Source organism: Echeneis naucrates, chromosome 21 (genome assembly GCF_900963305.1).
Source record: "Echeneis naucrates chromosome 21, fEcheNa1.1, whole genome shotgun sequence".
In the NCBI taxonomy this organism is placed as follows: Eukaryota; Metazoa; Chordata; class Actinopteri; order Carangiformes; family Echeneidae; genus Echeneis; species Echeneis naucrates.
In genome coordinates, this window is record NC_042531.1 from 23,007,347 (window position 1) to 23,027,767 (window position 20,421).

The following is a 20,421-nucleotide window of genomic DNA, read 5'->3' on the forward strand; positions in this document are numbered from 1 at the left end:
GTAAAAGTAGAAGTACTGATTCAATTCCTTTACTCAAATAAAAGTAAGAGAGTACAGGCTCTGAAATGTACTTTCAAAGTAAAAGTAAAAATGAATTTTTGCAGTTAATGAAACACAATACATCCTTTGGTAATTTCTGCACCAGTACAAGTTCTCGGTTTTCTCTCTACCGTCTCCTCACTCACAAGACTTCTTCCCACAGTTACCTGACCCCCCTCCTCCTTCTTCTCCCCCTTTCTCTCTCTCATTCATCACGTCTTTTATGTATGCTTTTACTGTCATCTATGGAGGTTTATGAAAAAAGCAATGATCCTGTTTTTACAATGTAAGGAGTAGAAACAACATATTTTTGTGTATAAATGTAGGGAGTAAAAGTAAAAAGTCGTCAGAAAAATAAATACTCAAGTAAAGTACAGATACCTGAAAAATCTACTTAAGTATAGTAACAAAGTATTTGTACTTAGTTACTTGTCACCTCTGATGAAAACAGTGTGTTAAAATGGCTGTTACTGAAGTGTTGATTGATTGTTCATGATTATGATGAATTTAAATGTTTAGTTGAAATGTAACTGAATGAGTGTCAATGGGAATAATTCCCTCTTTAGCAATCACCACCTGTTGGTCATTTGCGTTTATCATTAAACTTAAGTGTTGGCATACTGTGACATTCTGTAGAAATTGCATAATCTGGTCTGGACCAGGTTATGTTTGCAGCATAAGTTACCATGGTGATATGGTCATCTTAGAAGTGAGCCACCTTCGTGACTCGGAAGTCTGGCTTTATGCTCAACATACCTCGCTAACACAGTAATCTCGCTTCGTAGTACACCCCTCAGGAGAAATGGAGAAGAAATCTGATGTGACAATTTCCCGCCTCTTTGAAATAGGTGGTAAAAGTTACAGGATGTTGTAAGGGGTGTACCAATTCGATTCGAATCACAATTCATGGTTGCCGATTTGATTCAAGGACGAGCTTGGTTCATTTAGAGTGATTCGATATGCGAAACACACAACTTTTTAGCCAAAAATTCAACCAGTGTGACTCTGAAATAAATACCTGGATACTGGACAGTGTAGGTGAAGGTTCAGAGATGCCTGCTATATGTTTAAGGAAATCAGGTTTAAGTTATGGATATTATAAACAAGCAAACAAGTGGCAGTAATGCACCAAGTTTTTAGCCAACTGCCAACAAACCCAACAAGAAGAAGAAGAAGGCTTCGGGCCTGGTGAGAAACAAAGAGTAATGGTAAACTAGAAAATTCCAGGGAAATTTTGAAGTGCCACGGGACCCGGGACCCGTCGTCCGTCGCCCGTCGTCCGTCGCCCATCGCCCGTCGCCCCTCACCTGGACGAGCAACCCACGTACCGTCATGCTGTCGAAAGCCTTCCTGCTGAAATTTCCGTTCGGAGAACCGATTGAGCTCGATTCAGTGAGTGTGTCTGCATATCTGTCTCTTTGTATGTCTGTGTATATGTGTGAGTGCGTGTCTATATCTGCCTCTATTTGTGTCTGTGTATATGTGTAAGTGCGTCTGGATATCTGTCTCTGTGTATGTCTGTGTATATGTGTGCGTGCATCTGTATATTTGTCTCTGTGTATGTCTGTGTAAATGTGTGAGTGCATCTGTCTGACTGTGTGTATGTCTGTGTATATGTGTGAGTGCGTCTGTATATCTGTCTCTGTGTATGTCTGTGTATATGTGTGAGTGTGTCTGGATATTTGTCTCTGTGTGTGTCTGTGTACATGTGTGAGTGCGTCTGTATATCTGTCTGTGTCTTTGAGAAGAAATCATTCAAATTGATGGCCATAGCCCACAGACAGAGTGAGATGAGACCAGCATGACAATTGATCTATGATTGTGTAGGATGCGTAGGAGCTATCATAAAGCCTGTTGTCACAAATAGAGTTCAAGCGGCTCCACTCTAACTTTGAGGAAAAAGTGAATCGGACTGCTCCTTTGAGAGGTCATAGTTCGAAAACCGCACAATTTAGAAGAACACGGTTAGTTGATGTTCTGGAAAGAGCACAAGATTTCCTCCTGACGGAATAATAATAACTAGAAAATTCCAAGAAATTTTGAAGTGCCACGGGTCGGCGTCCCCTCGCCCGTCGTATCCTCACCCATTGCCCCTCGCCTGGACGAGCAACCAACGTACCGTCATGCTGTCGAAAGCCTTCCTCCTGAAATGTCCGTTCGGAGAACCGATTGAGATTGATTCAATGAGTGTGTCTGTATATCTGTCTCTTTGTATGTTTGTGTATATGTGTGAGTGCATCTGTATATCTGTCTCTGTGTGTGTCTGTGTAAATGTGTGAGTGCGTGTCTATATGTGTCTCTGTGTGTATGTTGTGTATATGTGTGAGCATGTGTCTATATCTCTCTATTTCTGTCTGTGTATATGTGTGAGCGTGTGTCTATATTTCTCTATTTCTGTGTAGAAGAAATAGTAGAAGAAATAGAGAAATATAGACACACGCTTCTACTGTGTAGAAGTAGTGGCCTCTGAGCTATAGCCCGTGGCACTAAATAATAAATCAAATCAAATCAAATCAGATTTATTTGTATAGCGCCAAATCATAACAAAGTTACATCAAGGCACTTTACATATAGAGCAGGTCTAGACCAAACTCTTTATAAATTTATTTAAAGAGACCCAACAGATCCCCCGATGAGCAAGCACTTGGCAGCAGTGGCAAGGAAAAACTTCCTTTAAGAGGCAGAAACCTCGAGCAGAACCAGGCTCAGGGGGGGCGGCCATCTGCCTCGACCGGTTGGGTTGAGAGTGGGAGAGAGAGAGAGAGAAAGAGAGAGAGAGAGAGAGAGAGAGAGAGAGGCATTGGAGGGGGGGGGGGTGTAGGCAGGAACATGTTATTGCATGAAGTTCATGGAGTTGAGCTGTAATACAAAATTCATGCTATATGGGACCAGCAGGTGTTGCAGGAACATGGGATGGAGATGAGTCACCACCTGTAGGATGAGGACAGGGAGAGAGAGGAGAGGAACTGGGAGAGACAGAGACTTTGGCAGAACATGGTTAGTAAATGCAGTATAAATGCTTAGAACTGGGTGAAACTGTTGGTTTTTATCAGCGCATGCAAGGAGGGAGTTAGAGAGAAAGAGGGAGAGGGGGAGAGAGGGTGACAGGGAGAGACAGAGAGAGAGAGAGAGAGAAAGAGAAGCTCAGTCCTTCCCCCAGCAGCCTAGGCCTATAGCAGCATACCTAAAGAGTAGAGGACTTTTTAACTGTACGCTCTGTCATACAGGAAAGTTTTAAGCCTGGTCTTGAAAGTTACTAAAGAGTCCGCTCCCCGGACCGATGCTGGGAGTTGGTTCTGTAGTAGTATGATATGCTGTTGGGGCTGATTGCATTCAAGTCTGCTGCTCTGCACTTCACCTGGCGCCGTAGCCTATCAACGCAGAGGGCGAGGGAATAAAAGGGGGCCGTGTCCCTCTCTCGTCCTCTCGCTTCCCGGCCTTCCGATTCCTCCTTTGTACTCGAGACGGGTAGGTGCACGGCTGCATTGTTTGCAAGTTGTTTCTTTTAGCTCTTATTAGCCTCTGCATTGAGCTGTTTAACTTTGTGTGCGTAGTGGTCCATTGTGGTTAAGGGGATGGTGGCGATTCTCCCTGTTTGCCATAGACATTAAAAAGACAAGGTATGGACACCTTAGCATTTATGTTTAGTTCCAACCATAGCTGTTAGCCAAGGTCACCTGTCCATTTTTTATAGCTGATCCCGAACGCATCACCGGCGCACCACGGACGCTCCAGTTAAATACGGAGCGGTGCCGAGGCTCCTCGTCACTATCCTCCTCGGAAGGGTTCCTGCTGTGCGGGACCCGTGGCTAACGGTGGATATATAGTAAGGTCCAGGAACACTGCTGCTTCGCCGACCCGCAGTTTGTGGTGGCTGGGTGCTATGGATGGCTCTGTTGCCCCGCTAAATAGACCGTCGGTTGTGCATCTTTTCTGCTTCGCTTGCTTTTTGCTTTGCTTGCTGCCGCTGCTACTGCCTCTACGGTGACGGTTTTCTGCAGGCTGCTGCTTGCTCCCCCCGGTCGCCGGTGTCTGGCCCCCCTCCTGGGCGCCGGGCTTAAAGAGAGCTGCTCCGTCAGGTGTGTGTGTGTGTGTGTGTGTGTGTGCGCGCGCGCGCGCGCGCGGTTGTGTTTTGTTTGTTTGTTTAGTATTTTGTTTGGGTTGTTTGCTAAATTGTTATTAAGTTAATGGTCTAATTCTTGTTTTCTTGTTTTGAGTTTCAGTCCTAGACTGGTAATATTGTTTTGTTTTGTTTTTGGACAATTGTTAGTCTAGATTTTTATAAGGGATTTGTGTTTAGGTATTTCGTTGATTAATTGTGTTTTCCCTTCCCTCCATAGTTGCTGCGAGCCGACGGTGGTGGCGGTGTCCTGGGTGGTGGCTCCTTTTTGTGTGCTGTGATTCTGGATTTGGTTGCTTTGCACTTCACCTTTGTGTGTGTGTGCCACGTGAGAGTGGGGTGTTTTTTTTCTTGTTTTGGACTCTTTCCCCCCACATTGTCCTTCACCGTTGGTAAGCCTCAGCTACTGGAGTAGGGTGTTAGTTATTAGTTTTGTTGTGAACTACCCTTTTTAACTTGTGCGACCAACTTCCAATAAACGTGTTAATTATTTTTGCCACCGTGAACCACGTCTCCTGCCCTTCCTTGTATTACTTACCTGTGTGCCTTCCTTTATAGTTATATTTATTTACAATTCCCTGGGTGCAATCCCCAGGGTGGCGTTGTTGGTTTCTTTGTCCCAAATTTAATAACTGTAGTATAACATCTTGAGCCCTTGCATCGCCACAGTTCCATAGAAGAGGAGCCTGATAACTGAACGATCTGCCTCCAGATTTACTCTTGGAGACTCTAGGAACCACAAGTAAACCTCCATCTAGAGAGCGGAGTGGCCTGCTAGGACAGTAAGGAACTATGAGCTCTCTGAGATACGATGGAGCTTGGCCATTAAGAGCTTTATACGTTAAAAGAAGGATTTTGAATTCTACTCTATATTTTACTGGCAGCCAATGAAGCTTAGCTAACACGGGAGAGATGTGATCTCTTTTTCTAGTTCCTGTTAATATTCGTGCAGCAGCGTTCTGAATTAACTGAAGGCCTTTTAGAGATTTGTTTGGACATCCAGATAGTAATGAGTTACAGTAGTCCAGCCTAGAAGTTACAAATGCATGGACTAGTTTTTCTGCATCATCCTGAGAAAGGATGTTTCTGATTTTCCTAATGTTTCTCAGGTGGAAGAAAGCTGCCCGACTAACTTGTTTTATGTGAGGGACAAAGGACATGTCCTGGTCAAAAATTACTCCAAGGTTTCTTACAGTGGAGCTGGAAGCCAAAGTAATGCCGTCCAAACTGATGAGATGATTAGATAGTATTTTTCTGAGATGCTTAGGACCGAGTACAATAACTTCTGTTTTGTCAGAGTTGAGAAGTAAAAAATTTTCAGTCATCCAGACTTTTATGTCTTCAAGACATGCCTGCAGTCTGACTATCTGACTGACTTCATTTGGCTTCATTGATAGGTACAGCTGAGTATCGTCTGCATAGCAGTGGAAATTGATGCTGTGTTTCCTGATAATGTTGCCTAGAGGAAGCAGATAAATCGTAAAGAGGATTGGTCCAAGTACCGAACCCTGCGGGACTCCATGACTGACTACAGTACATGAGGAGGCGCTGTTGTTTACATGAACAAACTGATGTCTATCTGATAAGTAGGATTTGAACCACTTTAGTGCAGTTCCTTTAATTCCAATTTCATGTTCCAGTCTTTGTAGTAAAATATTATGATCTATGGTGTCGAATGCAGCACTAAGATCTAGAAGGAGAAGTATGGAGGCTGATCCATTGTCTGAGGCCATTAGAATGTCATTGGAGACTTTAACCAGCGCTGTTTCTGTGCTATGATGGGCTCTAAATCCTGACTGACAAACTAATCAAATCTAGAATGAACGGCTCAATTACATAAAAGATCTCTTTAAAGAGGCTAGTTGGTACTGGGTCTAATAGACAGGTTGACGGTCTGGATGATGAAACTATAGAAGCTAGCTCTGAGAGATTCAGAGGTGAGAATGATTCCAGATGTGAAAGAGGTGCCGCAGCTGATTCAGCAGTTGCCGTCTTCAGAAGGGGATTTTTATCTAACGTAGGCAAGAGCTGATAAATTCTTTCTCTGATCATGAGAATTTTGTCTGAAAAAAAAAAACTATTAAAATCATTACTGCTTAGAGCTAAGGGGATCACTGGTTCAACTGAGCTATGGCTCTCTGTCAGCCTGGCTACAGTGCTGAAGAGAAACCTGGGGTTGTTCTTGTTTTCTTCTGAGTGCTGAGTAATATGAACTTCTAGCACTGCGGAGAGCTTTTTTATACGTTTTTAGGCTGTCTTTCCAGGCTCTGTGAGACTCTTCTGACTTACTGGAACGCCAGTTTCTTTCTAATTTCCTTGATGTCTGCTTCAAGGCACGGATTTGGTAACTATACCAGGGAGCCATCCTCCTCAGATTGAATACTTTCTTTTTGAGAGGGGCGGCATTATCAAGATTCGAACGCAGTGTGGCCATAGTGCTAGTCACAAGGTCATCAACCTGCGTATGGGAGAAATCCTCATTTAAATTTAGATATGGCATTGTTGGGAATGATGACCAAATGTTCTCTTTAAATTTAGCCACAGCAGCTTCAGATAAACATCTTCTATAGCTGAATTTATTCCTCAATGCTGTGGAGCTCATTAAAGTAAACTCAAATGTAATAAGGTAATGGTCAGACAGGAGAGAATTTTGGGGAGAATTGTTAGCTTGTCAATTTCAATGCCATAAGTTAGAACAAGATCAAGGATATGATTGTAAAAGTGAGTGGGTTCATTCGCATGCTGGGAAAAGCCAATTGAGTCTAGTAGGGAAAGAAACCCAGAACTAAGGTTGTCGCTTTCTACATCAACATGTATATTGAAATCTCCCAGAATAATGATTTTATCTGTACTGAGTACTAACTCTGATATAAACTCAGAAAACTCTGATAGGAATTCTGAGTACGGACCATGTGGACGGTATACTGTGACTAACAGAACTGGTTTTTCACCTTTCCAGTCCGAGTGGGAAAGACTAAGAGTGAGGCTTTCAAAAGACCTTGTTGGGATATTGTACATATTAAAAGTATGTATTCAGATAACAGTTAATTACCAGTATGCCTTTTTGTATTAAGATGTGTGCTTCCAAGCTTGATGTGTTATGAAGAATATGTAGTTGCTTGGATAGTGGAAAAGCACAGAGTGTCCGTTAGAAATGAACATACAGAAGACACATGGTTTGAAGTAGATGTCCTTGTAAAGTGTGTGCGTCAGAAAATGACAGAGAGTGTGCGTACTTGTGACAGAAAGGAAAGATCTCTCACAGACAGACAAAGAGGAGCCAGATAGCAGCGAGGTTAGGTCAATCAGAGAGAGAATAGGCGCACTGCATGCATATTCACAGCAGACCAATCAGAAGTGGAAGACGACGCGTGGACATCGACAACGGACCAATCAGAAGAGGACATCGGCTTGCGTGCACATTTATCTGAACTGTTACGTCTTATATACTGGGTCAGGGAAATACAGAGTGTGAGACTTCGTGAACTGACACACATTTGTTGGTGTTAGGGAAAGAAGTTTCGACCCAGAGCTCTGTAAGCTTTATTCTTCTGCTGGATTAAATAAATACTTGAATTGAGACCGAATATCTTCTCCTATTCTCTTCATAAAAGAACGCGCTGGAGACGGCTCACACATAGAGTACGTTGTTTAGTAGATTGAGCAGACTGTTCTCCAACAAATTGGTGACCCCGACGTGATGAAGAAGGAGAAGTGACGGAGAAAAAGGAAAAAAAAGAGTACACAGCGGAGGATCGCAGTTCGGTGACAACACTTGGCCGGCCACAAACAAAAGGTAAGCAGACGCCTGTTTAATCAAAAGTTCTGCAATTGGACATACCAAAAGTGTGTTGTCATTTAACTAAAGCCTCCTAGTAAACCTAAAGCAGAAAGAATAAAGCTTAAAAACGATAAGTTGTCGACAACAGGACGGGGGTGAGATGCCCGGAGACGGACCTTAAGTCCGCACTCTCTCCAAACACGAGACATAGTCGGGGGAGTGGCCCTGGAATGATTCATAAAATCATCTCCTAAATATTAAACATAGTCTAAGAGGCCCTGAGACTTAGGGTGTGCCATCCAGTCTCTACAGAGGTGACCTCGCCTCGGGGGAACATCCATAAGGTGGTCCCTTGGACAGGTAATGATATAGATAGCTCGGGGAGACATCCATAAGGTGGCTCCTTGGACAGCTGGTGGTATAGTCGTGAGCGTCCTGAGAGAAGTACTAAAGAGTGAAAAAGAGGTTGAAAGACCCCTGTGTTGATTGTGGAAACACAGAAAAGAGGTTACGGAGTTTTGTAAGCGGGGGAGCGTGTGCCATGTGATCCTCAACCTGAATACTATCGCTCAAATTGAGACACGTATATTCAGCGGCTTGCAAAACCACTCCATTTCTGGAGAGTGTAAGATATGAAGTATTGTTGGTTTGTATAAAATAATTGTGGTATAAATTGTGTGGGTGGTTTACCGACAACCAGCTATTTTTACGAGGCGGAAGTGCTGTGTAGGGCCTAGTAGAGGTGGCCCAAATTCCAGCGCTTTGTCGGATCTCGAGCGGTGTCGTGTTCGGTGGGGCATAAGGGAGGAAGTTGTGTAATTTTGCCTCAAGATAGAAGCTAACTGTCGCCGAGCAATAGGCATCCCGCACCCTCTTAGGAGAGAGGTGTAGAAGCTTGGATGTGTCGGCCTGCAGCTAGTGGAACTTGAGGAGCAGAATCACAGCAGTAAAAGGGAAGAGTAAGTCCGCGGTGATCTGCATGCAGTCGCAGTCACGTGGCGTGTAGTTACAAAGGAACATAGTTTGATAATTCTTGTAAAAGTGTGACTACATTGTTACATTACCATGGAGGGAGAGTTCGAGAAGGAGTGTGGGGAGTATGGAGGGTGCGACGGATTAGTACGCAACCAATATAAAAACATTAGAACACAACTATTATCTGGCATCGTAGATAAAGACAGAGCAGCCATAAATAAAAAGCAGGAAGCGGCAGAGCAGGGTCAGAGCGCAGGTATGTTGCAGAGACAGAGCTGGAAAAAGAAGGAGCAGGAGGGGGAGAAGGAGCGACAGGAGTGGTCTGAGCTGCTGGTTCACTGGCAAGGCACCAAACACCTGCATCAAAAGGAGCAACTCTCCGGACTGGTAACTGCGTCTGACACCTACACATGTCCCCCGCCATATGCACCTCCAGCGCTAGGAATGTATCCTGTGTCAACATTTTACATAGATAAAGGCATAATGAGCCTTGAAACACCCAACACACAAAACACTGAGACAGACGCGCACATTCACCATTTACCTAATAATAGCCCATTCTTAAACCACTGTACTGAAATTGGAGCTGCCATGCGTACTCACTTCCCTTTGCCCAACGCTACTGCTATACCTAAAATCACATGGGACCCAAAACAAAACCCTCGTCAATTTTTAAGTGCAGCAAAAGACATTTGGACCACTCAAACAGGACTGCATCCAGGAAATAGTGGCTCTCAGGCCGAGTGGTTCCGCCAAGCTGTTTTGAATGGAGTCCCTGAGTCAGTGCAACAGGCCATGAAAAACAATCCTGATATGCTGGGATGCCACCTGTGTGTGTGGGAAAAGCACCTCGTTCATCATCTCACTGCCGCCCAAGATAAAACACAACAAGATGAGACCTTCAAAATCAATTGCTCAAACTGCAACTAGCCAAGGTCAGGGAGGAAGTTAATGAAAAGAAAAAAGGCAAGAAAGAGCCAACTAAGATAATGGCCCAGACAGTACAGTCTGGGGAAGGAGATATCACCCCGGCTTATCCGGATGTTTCTCACACTCCGCCATGGGAGCCGCACCATAGAAGGGGTGGGATGGGAGATCCAGTCGACATGTGTGTGGGTGGGAAAGGAGGGCGTGGCAGCTGCGGTTGAGCTAACCCCCGAGCAGTTAAGATGGTACGAGGGAGCTGCAGACGCATCTCCCCATATCTCTTTAGCTATACATGCCAACCATCAAGCTAAAGACTTAGGTCCTATGTGTAAAAGACTGTCACAGCTCACCGATTGGCAACCCACACAAATTCCACAGGTATTGTTTTCCCCATCTGAGGGTGCATACCAAATAACACAGACAGCTGAAGACACAGCCGTATTGGAGCACAGGCAGATAGAAAGATGGCATGGCAGGGAGAAGACTGACCACGTAGATGCTGCTGCAATGTTGAGGGCCCTTCCAGACAGCTTGTGGTCCGCAGGATCAACTGATGTAGGGTTTTGTTCTCACATTTCTCCTGTAACCTTTGACCTCACAGACTCCACACCTATTTGGCAGACACAATATCGACACAAACCTGCCGCCGAGGCCGGCATTGCAGACACCATTGAAGGATTATTTGCCGCAGGAGTATTAGAGCCCTCCACCTCTAAGTGGAACACACCTATTCTACCAGTTGAAAAACAAAACACAGGCAAATACCGTATGGCTCATGATCTCAGGCGCATCAATGCTATTGTCTCCACCCCCACTGTCCCTGTCCCCAATCCGTATACAGCTCTCTCTAGCCTCACACCAACACATCAGTGGTTCTCCTGTATTGACTTGGCTAACGCTTTTTTCTGTTTGCCCCTTGCCCCTCACCTGCGTGACATCTTTTCCTTCACATACGGCGGTCAGCAGTTGCAGTACACTAGAGTCCCACAAGGGTTCATACTCTCACCAGGGGTGTTTAATCAGACCCTGAAACATCAATTGGCAGACCTCCCTCTGCCCCCTGACGTGGTTGTCATACAGTATGTGGATGATATCTTACTGGCGGCCCCGACCCCTTCCACCTGCCTGGAGGCCACGCAGGCAGTCCTGCTTCGCCTCTCTGACACTGGCTTTAAAGTCTCCAAGTCCAAACTTCAGTGTTGCCGCCAACAGGTGTCGTTTCTTGGCCGTGTTGTATCTAACAAAGGCACGGCCCTGTCACCTTCTCATCGGGAGTCCATTCTTAACCATCCTCTCCCTCAAACTGTGAAAGACATGCTATCTTTTCTGGGCCTTACAGGCTACAGTAAAAACTATGTAGCCGCCTACGGGGAACTGACACACCCCCTCCGGGCCCTAGTTAACGAGCAAGGCATGAGAAATCTAGCTGCACCTCTCAACTGGACCAAGGATGCAGAATCCTCGTTCATCCAGCTGAAACAATCCATGTCACGCGCAGCTGATTTGGCCATCCCAGACTACACTCTCCCGTTTTTCCTGGATGTTTCTGAAAAAGCACATACCGTATCCGGAGTTCTTTTTCAGAAAAAAGGGGGAGGTAGACAGGTACTGATGTATGCTAGCATTTCCCTAGATCCAACAGAAGAGAGACACCCACCATGCACACGACATGCGGCTGGAGTGGCTAAAATTTTGCAAAAAACAGCACACATTGTGATGGGACACGCGCTAACAGTATTAACAACACATAGCATAGTGGCCTACGTCAGCTCAGCAGCATTCACCATGACATCACTCAGACAAACAAGGCTGGAAAAAATCCTAAACGCACCTCACATAACATTCACACATGAAGGGATCAATATGGCAGATCATATAGGAGAAGGTGAGCCTCACAGGTGCGAGGAGAAAGTACAAGAAGACGTCAGGGTAAGAGAAGGGCTACACACAAAAGCTCTAGCAGACGCAGAAGAGATCTTGTACACAGACGGATGCTGTTTCAGACATCCAACAGAAGGGCTAAAAGCAGCATATGCAGTGGTCAGGCAGACAGATGCAGGGTTTCAGGAGATCATCACAGAGACAGTGAAAGGGAAAGAATCCTCCCAAAGAGCTGAACTCCAAGCGATGATTGCAGCTCTAGAATGGTCAGCTGGAAAAAAGGTGAATATCTACACCGACTCTGCCTACGTGGTAGGAGCCATCCATGTGGAGATGCCTCAATGGATGAGATCCGGTTTTTTAACAACAGCCAAAACGCCCATCAAACACAAAGAGGAGATGATGACACTTAAAGAGGCTCTTATGAAGCCAGACCAGGTAGCTGTCATCAAGTGCAAAGGACATGATAACTCAGGGACAGTAGTATCCAAAGGGAACAGAGCAGCAGATGAGGCAGCAAAAAGAAAGGCAGGGTATAGCACCCAATATGTGATGCTACAAACAGAGAAAACAATACATGATCTGTTGCCCCCGTGTGATGTAAATATGTTAATAACAGAACAAGAAAAAGTATCACCAGAAGAGCTCACTGTCTGGAGAGACAGAGGAGCAACCAAAGTAGAAGGTATATGGAGGTCCCCGGATGGGAGGCCAGCATTACCTCCAGGACTGAAATTGTCAGTCCTACAAGAAGCACACGGGATGTCTCACTGTGGAAAAACACAGATGGCAAGACACCTAACACATTGGTGGCACCCATTCTTACCAGCTATGGTAGAAAATCATGTGCGTGAGTGTGAAATATGTACAGAATATAATGTGAAGTCAACTGTGAAGCCTCATCAGGGAAGGTTTCCACTTCCAAAACTACCAGGTCAGGAGATTGTGATTGATTACACAGACATGTTGGAGCGAGTAGGAGGATACAGGTATCTTCTGGTAGCAGTGGATGCATACACTGGCTGGCCAGAAGCCATACCTGCAAAATCAGAGGATGCAAAAACAGTAATCAAATTCCTGGTAAATCAATACATTCCCAGGCACGGGTTTCCTAAACGCATCCGGTCTGACAATGGAACCCACTTTAAAAACAAAGACCTACAACAGGTAGAGAAAGCCCTGGGACTAAAACACGCATTTGGCACGGTCTATCATCCTCAATCACAAGGAAAAGTAGAAAGGATGAATCAGTCTATCAAAGGGAAGATAGGCAAAATTTGTGCTCAGACTAAGATGAATTGGGTAGATGCTTTACCCTTAGCTCTGATGTCAATCAGGAGCTCAGTCAGCTCATTAACAGGGTTTACCCCATATGAGTTGAAAACGGGTCAGCAGTTCCCGGGACCGGGAGCTGGAGTGCAGACCGTAGAGGAGGAAAGGAAAGGTTTGAAATACAAACCATATTATGATCAACTAACAGCTTTGGTGTCAGCTTTTTCCAAACAGGTGACTGAACCGGAGAAAGGTGGAGAGGAAAAGGAGCCCTCAACAGCAGAGTGGGTCCTCCTGAAAGTGCTCAAAAGAAAGTGGTCAGAACCAAGGTGGACTGGCCCCTACAAAGTCGTGGAACGGACGTCCCACGCAGTGAAACTCCAAGGGAAAGGTGACACTTGGTATCATTGGAGTCAGTGTGCCGCAGCAGAACCCCCTGCTCGAACACTGGAAGAGATAGCAAGTTGCAAAGAGTAGAAACTGAAAGACTTGAAAAGGGGGAACAAGTTCTCTTAGCTGTAGCATACAGCTGACACTTTTTAGTTTTTTTACTATTAGCAAAGTGCGGACGGTGGTCCTGTGAAAGGTGAGAAGGTTTAAAGCTCCTATAGGTGATTATTCTTGCCTAGAGTATAAGTGAGAAGACAATAGTCCAGGATCTAGAAAGATAGCTTGCATTTACATATACATTCCATTTTAAGTAGATTTAGCGGGATATTAAGATGTTTACTAGATTGGGAATAGAGCCTCACCATGATAAGTGGTGTTGGCTGGGAGTTATTACATTAACAGGTGTGATTGTTGTATCTTTAATGTTTTATGAATCTTCCTTCAGGGACGCAGACCAGACCCCACCACTGAACCACTCCAAACGCAGCACTCAGAGCACAGACTGCATCGACAGATATGGAGGCATAGAATTAAAGTACACAATGGGACAGAACACGGGGTTCCAGTTCGACCTGTGCTCTGTAATAAACTGTGGAAACAAGGAGGCGAACTGGAGGGGGTATGATGTATATTTATGTATGTTAACAAATAAAGGCAGGTGGTGTCCAACCTGGGATTCTGTGCTCACCTGGACGGGTGTTAGTTGGACACCTAGACCCTGCAAGAAAGGGAAGTGGTGTGCGAGAGATAAGGTAAACTTGCAACGACAAACATATCAATCACACCAAGGCTCACACGAGCATAACCCCATATTGCTCAGTGTATATAACCTGACACAGAACCCTCTCCCCCGTGGCCCCTGCAGCACAACAGACGGAACAGCTTATTTTATCTTAGGAGTACATCATCCTGGCACAGACACCAAAGGGTTAATTAAAATCACATTCTTACAACCGCCTCCTCCAAATAAAACTAGTACGACTACACCGCAAACCGACACAGCCCCGACTCCAGCGATGACAGTGCAAAAGGAAGGTATAATTAGCATTGACTACTCTAAATTGACACGCAGTGATATGATTAAAATTGCTACAGGATATGGTGACAGAAACTTATGGCTAGATTGGATTGCCGCTACAGCAAGCTCAATGAATATGTCAAACTGTGTAGCCTGCTCTTCAGCTAGACCTACTATGTTCACCACGCCAGCCCCTTTATTCCCGGAGGAAGATCCAAGAGGATTTAATTGCATGATTAACATGACCATGTTTGCCGAACCTAGTGGATGCCGCACACTTAGCTCAGTATTTCCTGTTGTAAAAAATCACACTGTCCCACCAACCTTTACTCCTAAAAAGAATAACTATACCTGTTTCCACAGAAACCTGTCCTCAGGCCAAGTGACGGACATGGGACATATGCAGATGGATTGGTGTAACCACCTCATCAACATGACCACCTGGGCAAACGCAAGTACAATGATAATAGCCAGAGGAGATCTGTTTTGGTATTGTGGTGATAAGACTCTCCATTTGTCTCTCCCAGCATCCTGGAGTGGCACATGTGCCATGGTGAGACTGGCAGTTCCCCTGGTCCTCCTTGGCAGTAGGGACACAGGGTCTGCACACAATAGAAGAAAGAGAAATACATTCGAAATTGGCACTGGGTCAACCACATACATGGACTCCATAGGCATCCCTAGGGGAGTGCCAGATGAGTATAAACTGGCTGATCAGGTAGCCGCAGGATTTGAAAACATACCCATATTATCCGCCCTATTCCCTATTACTCCTAATAAAAATGTTGACAGAATCAATTATGTTCATTACAATGTCCTTAGACTTGCTAACGCCACTAGAGATGCAGTGAGTGGACTGTCAGAACAGCTGGCAGCTACCTCATTAATGACAGTGCAGAACCGCATTGCCTTAGACATGTTATTGGCAGAAAAAGGGGGCGTATGTTCTATGTTTCAGGGATTGTGCTGTACTTTTATTCCCAACAACACCGCTCCGGACGGTTCGGTGACAAGAGCACTGGAAGGGCTACGCACCCTCTCACAAGAAATGCACGACAACTCAGGTATCAATAACCCAATTGGTGGTGTGTTTGAGCAGTGGTTCGGTAAGTGGAAAAATTTGGTGGTCTCGGTATTGCTCTCCCTGATTGGAATGATTGCTGTATTAGGCTTGTGTGGATGTTGTTGTATCCCATGCATTAGATCTCTTTGTGAACGCATGATAGTAGCAGCAGTGGAGAAGAAGAGTCCTTATCCTCCCCCTCCTTATCAAATGGCTCAGATCGAGACAACTGCTCTACTTGGGAACCCGAGCCCAGACTCTGAGTCGGAGGTCGAGGTGTAAGTGGTCTCATGTTTAATGAGACCAAAAGGGGGACTGTTGGGATATTGTACATATTAAAAGTATGTATTCAGATAACAGTTAATTACCAGTATGCCTTTTTGTATTAAGATGTGTGCTTCCAAGCTTGATGTGTTATGAAGAATATGTAGTTGCTTGGATAGTGGAAAAGCACAGAGTGTCCGTTAGAAATGAACATACAGAAGACACATGGTTTGAAGTAGATGTCCTTGTAAAGTGTGTGCGTCAGAAAATGACAGAGAGTGTGCGTACTTGTGACAGAAAGGAAAGATCTCTCACAGACAGACAAAGAGGAGCCAGATAGCAGCGAGGTTAGGTCAATCAGAGAGAGAATAGGCGCACTGCATGCATATTCACAGCAGACCAATCAGAAGTGGAAGACGACGCGTGGACATCGACAACGGACCAATCAGAAGAGGACATCGGCTTGCGTGCACATTTATCTGAACTGTTACGTCTTATATACTGGGTCAGGGAAATACAGAGTGTGAGACTTCGTGAACTGACACACATTTGTTGGTGTTAGGGAAAGAAGTTTCGACCCAGAGCTCTGTAAGCTTTATTCTTCTGCTGGATTAAATAAATACTTGAATTGAGACCGAATATCTTCTCCTATTCTCTTCATAAAAGAACGCGCTGGAGACGGCTCACACATAGAGTACGTTGTTTAGTAGATTGAGCAGACTGTTCTCCAACAACCTGCAGCCAGATTTTGGTCTGGGGTTGATTAATAGGCTTGACTGAAATATTGCAGCCACCCCACCTCCTCGACCTGTGGTACAAAGGATATGAAAGTTAACATGAGTTGGAGGTGTAGCTTCATTAATGCTAGCATACTCATCCTGCTGCAGCCACGTTTCAGTTATACAAAATAAATCAATATGGTGATCAGGTATGAGATCGTTAACTAGTAGAGATTTTGATGATAATGATCGAATGTTCAACAGTCCACATTTGATCGCATTTGACAGAATTTGTGGCTGTTTTAATTACAGTTAGGTTTTTGTTTTTAGCTCCTGTTCTGTTTAATTTGGGTTTTTTAACTTTTCTAAATTTAGGTGGTCGGGGGACAGACACAGTTTCTATAAAGCTAAACATAGACAGAGACTCTATTCTATTCTCGGCAGGTGACCGCTCTGACTGAGGCGCAGAGGAGCGTGTTAAACTGCGGCTCTGCCTCCTGGTCTCGACCCAGGATTGTCAGGGTTTTGGACTTCTAATAAAATCGGCCATATTTCTAGAAATGAGAGCAGCCCCGTCCACGGTGGGATGGACACCATCTCTCCTAATTAGACCAGGTCTCCCCCAGAAAGACTTCCAGTTATCTATGTAGCCCACGTTGTTTTCGGGACACCACCTCGACAGCCAGCGGTTAAATGAAGACATGCGGCTGTACATGTCATCACTGGTCCGATTGGGGAGGGGGCCGGAGAAAACTACAGTGTCCAACATCGTTTTAGCAAAAGTACACACCGATTCCACATTAATTTTTGTGAGTTCCGACTGGCGAAGTCGGGTGTCGTTACTGCCGACGTGAATAACAATATTAGCATATTTACGTTTACCCTTAGCCAGCAGTATCAGATAAGACTGGATGTCGCCTGCTCTGGCTCCCGGGATACACTTCACTATGGCCGCCGGTGTCGCTAACTTCACATTCCTCAGAATAGAATCACCAATCACTAGAGTCGGCTTTTCAGCGGGTGTGTCGCTGAGAGGGGAGAACCTGTTGGAAACGTGAACTGGTCGGTGGTGAACCGGGGGCTGCTGCCTACGACTATGCCTCTTGTCTCGGACAGTCACCCAGCCGCCCTGACTAGATCCCGGCTGCTCGGGAGCCACTGGGGGGAGGAAACTATCTTAGCTGCCGTATGAACTCGTCTAGGTTGGCCCGCACCAGCTACAGAGGGGGGGCTAGCTACACTAGCATAGGTTGGGCTAGCTAAAGTGCGGAGCCGGGATTCTAACTCATTAATCTTCGCCTCCATTTCTACCATCATCCTACATCTATGACAAGAGGTGCTATCATAAAAGGAGGCAGAAGAATAACTACACATGAGGCACAGAGAACAGGAGAGGAGAGGAGGAGGAGAAGGAGGAACAGAGAGTGGAGACAGAGAGCTAGAGGACATTGCTAAATGGGTAGTTTGATTAGCGGAGGAGCAGAAACGGTTATAACCTTTGGAGAAAGGGGAGATATTGACTTCTAAAACCTAGTGTTGGTGTGAAAATAATTTTCTGCCTGATTACTTGAGTGAATTAGGAAATAATAGCAGAAGAACAGTGGAAACAACACAGAGATGACAAAGCACAGTAGAGAACACAACCGCCAGTGACCGGAAATGATGCAACACGCTTACCGCCAATCAGAGAGAGATCCTAAGTATGGGCGAAGAATAAATAGTGCCTCGTGCTATGCACAGAGGCTATGCACAGAGGCTATGCACAGAGGCTATGCACAGAGGCTATGCACAGAGGCTATGCACAGAGGCTATGCACAGAGGCCACTACTTCTACTGTGTAGAAGTAGTGCCCTCTGTGTGGGCACTACTTGGCACTTTAGTGCCTGTGGCACTAAATTAGTATGGACAAGATTAAGTAGTGCCTCGTGCTATGCACAGAGGCCACTACTTCTACTGTGTAGAAGTAGTGCCCTCTGTGCTTATAGCCCGTGGCAGTAAATTAATAAGTATGGAGATAATACATGGAAATCACTTAGATTAGGGCCAAATCAAAGTGAAATTCATTTGGTTTGTCTTATTTGTGATAAATTGTAAGCTATTTTCTTATTGGTGTTCTATTAGTTGTAGTGCCAGCAATGCAAAACAAACCTGGCAGCAAATCTGGACCAAGCATAAAAATATAATTCAAAGTGGTATGTATTTGCTGTGCATTCATCACTCTTTTAGCGTAATGTGGATGATATATTATTTTAAGCAAACAAGAAGAAAAATTGGAGGGGGCCCCGCTCTTGCAAACCATGTATACCATGTATCACCATGTATGTAGGTATACAAGGGGGTATTCAATCAGACCCTGGTGCTGGCAGCTCCCAGTAGGAATTCTTTGTCCAGGGTATGTATAAATGCTTTGGTGGTAAAATATTAAATGCATATTTATTGTTTCTTAGATGAGAAAAGTCTTAATCTAATTTACAGTTGAAGGAGACACTGTAGTGTTGCTCAAGCCACCAGCACACAACTTTGCTGACCCTCATACCGAGGTAACTGTCAAAGAAAGTTGTCATGTACTCTTTGTTTGCTGTGTTGAATCCACTTTATTCATTTCTCTTAAACTATTCCACAGGTGGAGATCAATGAGGAGGAGACACTTCATTATTCAGAGGTACCTTTGGGGGTAGGCACCTTAAAAATCTGAATAAGAATTTAATTTAAAATTTAAATTCATCTTTTTAAATTAGAAACAATTAAGTTTCTTGCTCATTAAAGTCACACGGAGAGGACATTGTGCAAACCTCCTGTGGTGGCTGCACTATCAACCGCCCACTAGTGTCAGTGTTTTCTTTGTTCACATTTTAGGGTTACATATAGGGGTGTAACGATTAATCGATTCACTGACTGATTGATTTATGTTATTGTGATCCAACTGCATCAATCTGTGCCAGGCAAATTAGCATTCCGGAAGACACATATCGATTAAAATTGTTTGAAATGGTAAAGAAACTGCACGTTGGATTTAAGCACAAAAATTGTATGGATGTGTTTGTTTGATTGTTATTAGTACTTTAGACACGTTAAACGTTTCTCGATTCAGTCTGCCTGTCTGTGACGTCATTGTCATGCGCCAACAGCAGTGCAAAACTCAGAATGACAACAAAATGCAGCATGGCGGAGGAGACGGCGAGAAAGAAATTTACAAGCCACCTTTTCGATCCTCTGTGTGGAAACATTTTGGCTTTTGCAAAGATGGGGGTGTTCTAACTAACTCGTTCGTTGTTTGTAGAATATGTAGAAGCCAAATAAAAAACCTCAGAAACATGCCAAATCTTTCCAGCCATGGGTTTTAACAGTCCAGGCACCTCTCCTCAAGAAATGTTGGTTGTGGTTATTTTTGAGATTAAAAATTTATTATTTTTATGTTGAAAACAACAGCGGAAGTAGCAAGTAAACCTACTGTTAATTCAACCTGAAGAAATGTTGGTTGCACTTTATAGTGTATTGTTTATATTGAAAATGAGAGCAGAAGGTTAACCTTCTGGTTGCACTTCATTCAAATGAAAGGTCAATGTATTTGTCATTAATTGTTGTTTGCTTGTTTATAATGTCCATAATTAACAGGCTGTTTCATTAATTTAACATACTTCTTTGTTTCTCCCCAAGCTCCTCTGGTAAAAGCCCAAAGCTGCCTTTTTCTTCTTCTTCTTATTCTTGTTGGTGGTTGGCAAAAAAATGTTAAGGTGCATTACTGCCACCAACTGGTATGGAGTGTGGATGGAGATTATTATTTAGTCGTTCTATCTAAGGAAACTTATAAAATTAAATAAAGCAAAATTATATTCTTTTAAGCAGTCCAATTCTTCTAAGATATTGTAGCAAAGCGTCATAGCATTTTTCACTTGATACTCTCTGTAGCATGTCATTCTAACATGTCATTCTAACCTCAGCTTCTGTTTTGGCTCAAAATCAGATCTTTTC

At 44.3% G+C, this 20,421-nt stretch overlaps 1 protein-coding gene across 1 annotated transcript; it reads left to right on the plus strand.

Moving 5' to 3' along the window:
* The first annotated feature begins 9,005 nt into the window (after window positions 1-9,005).
* LOC115061442 (uncharacterized) lies at window positions 9,006-13,607 on the plus strand. Its single transcript, XM_029529751.1, has 2 exons — window positions 9,006-9,171; window positions 10,444-13,607. Exons 1-2 carry the CDS (start codon window positions 9,006-9,008, stop codon window positions 13,470-13,472), a joined length of 3,195 nt encoding a protein of 1,064 aa, XP_029385611.1. The 3' UTR covers window positions 13,473-13,607.
* Window positions 13,608-20,421: the final 6,814 nt, after the last annotated feature.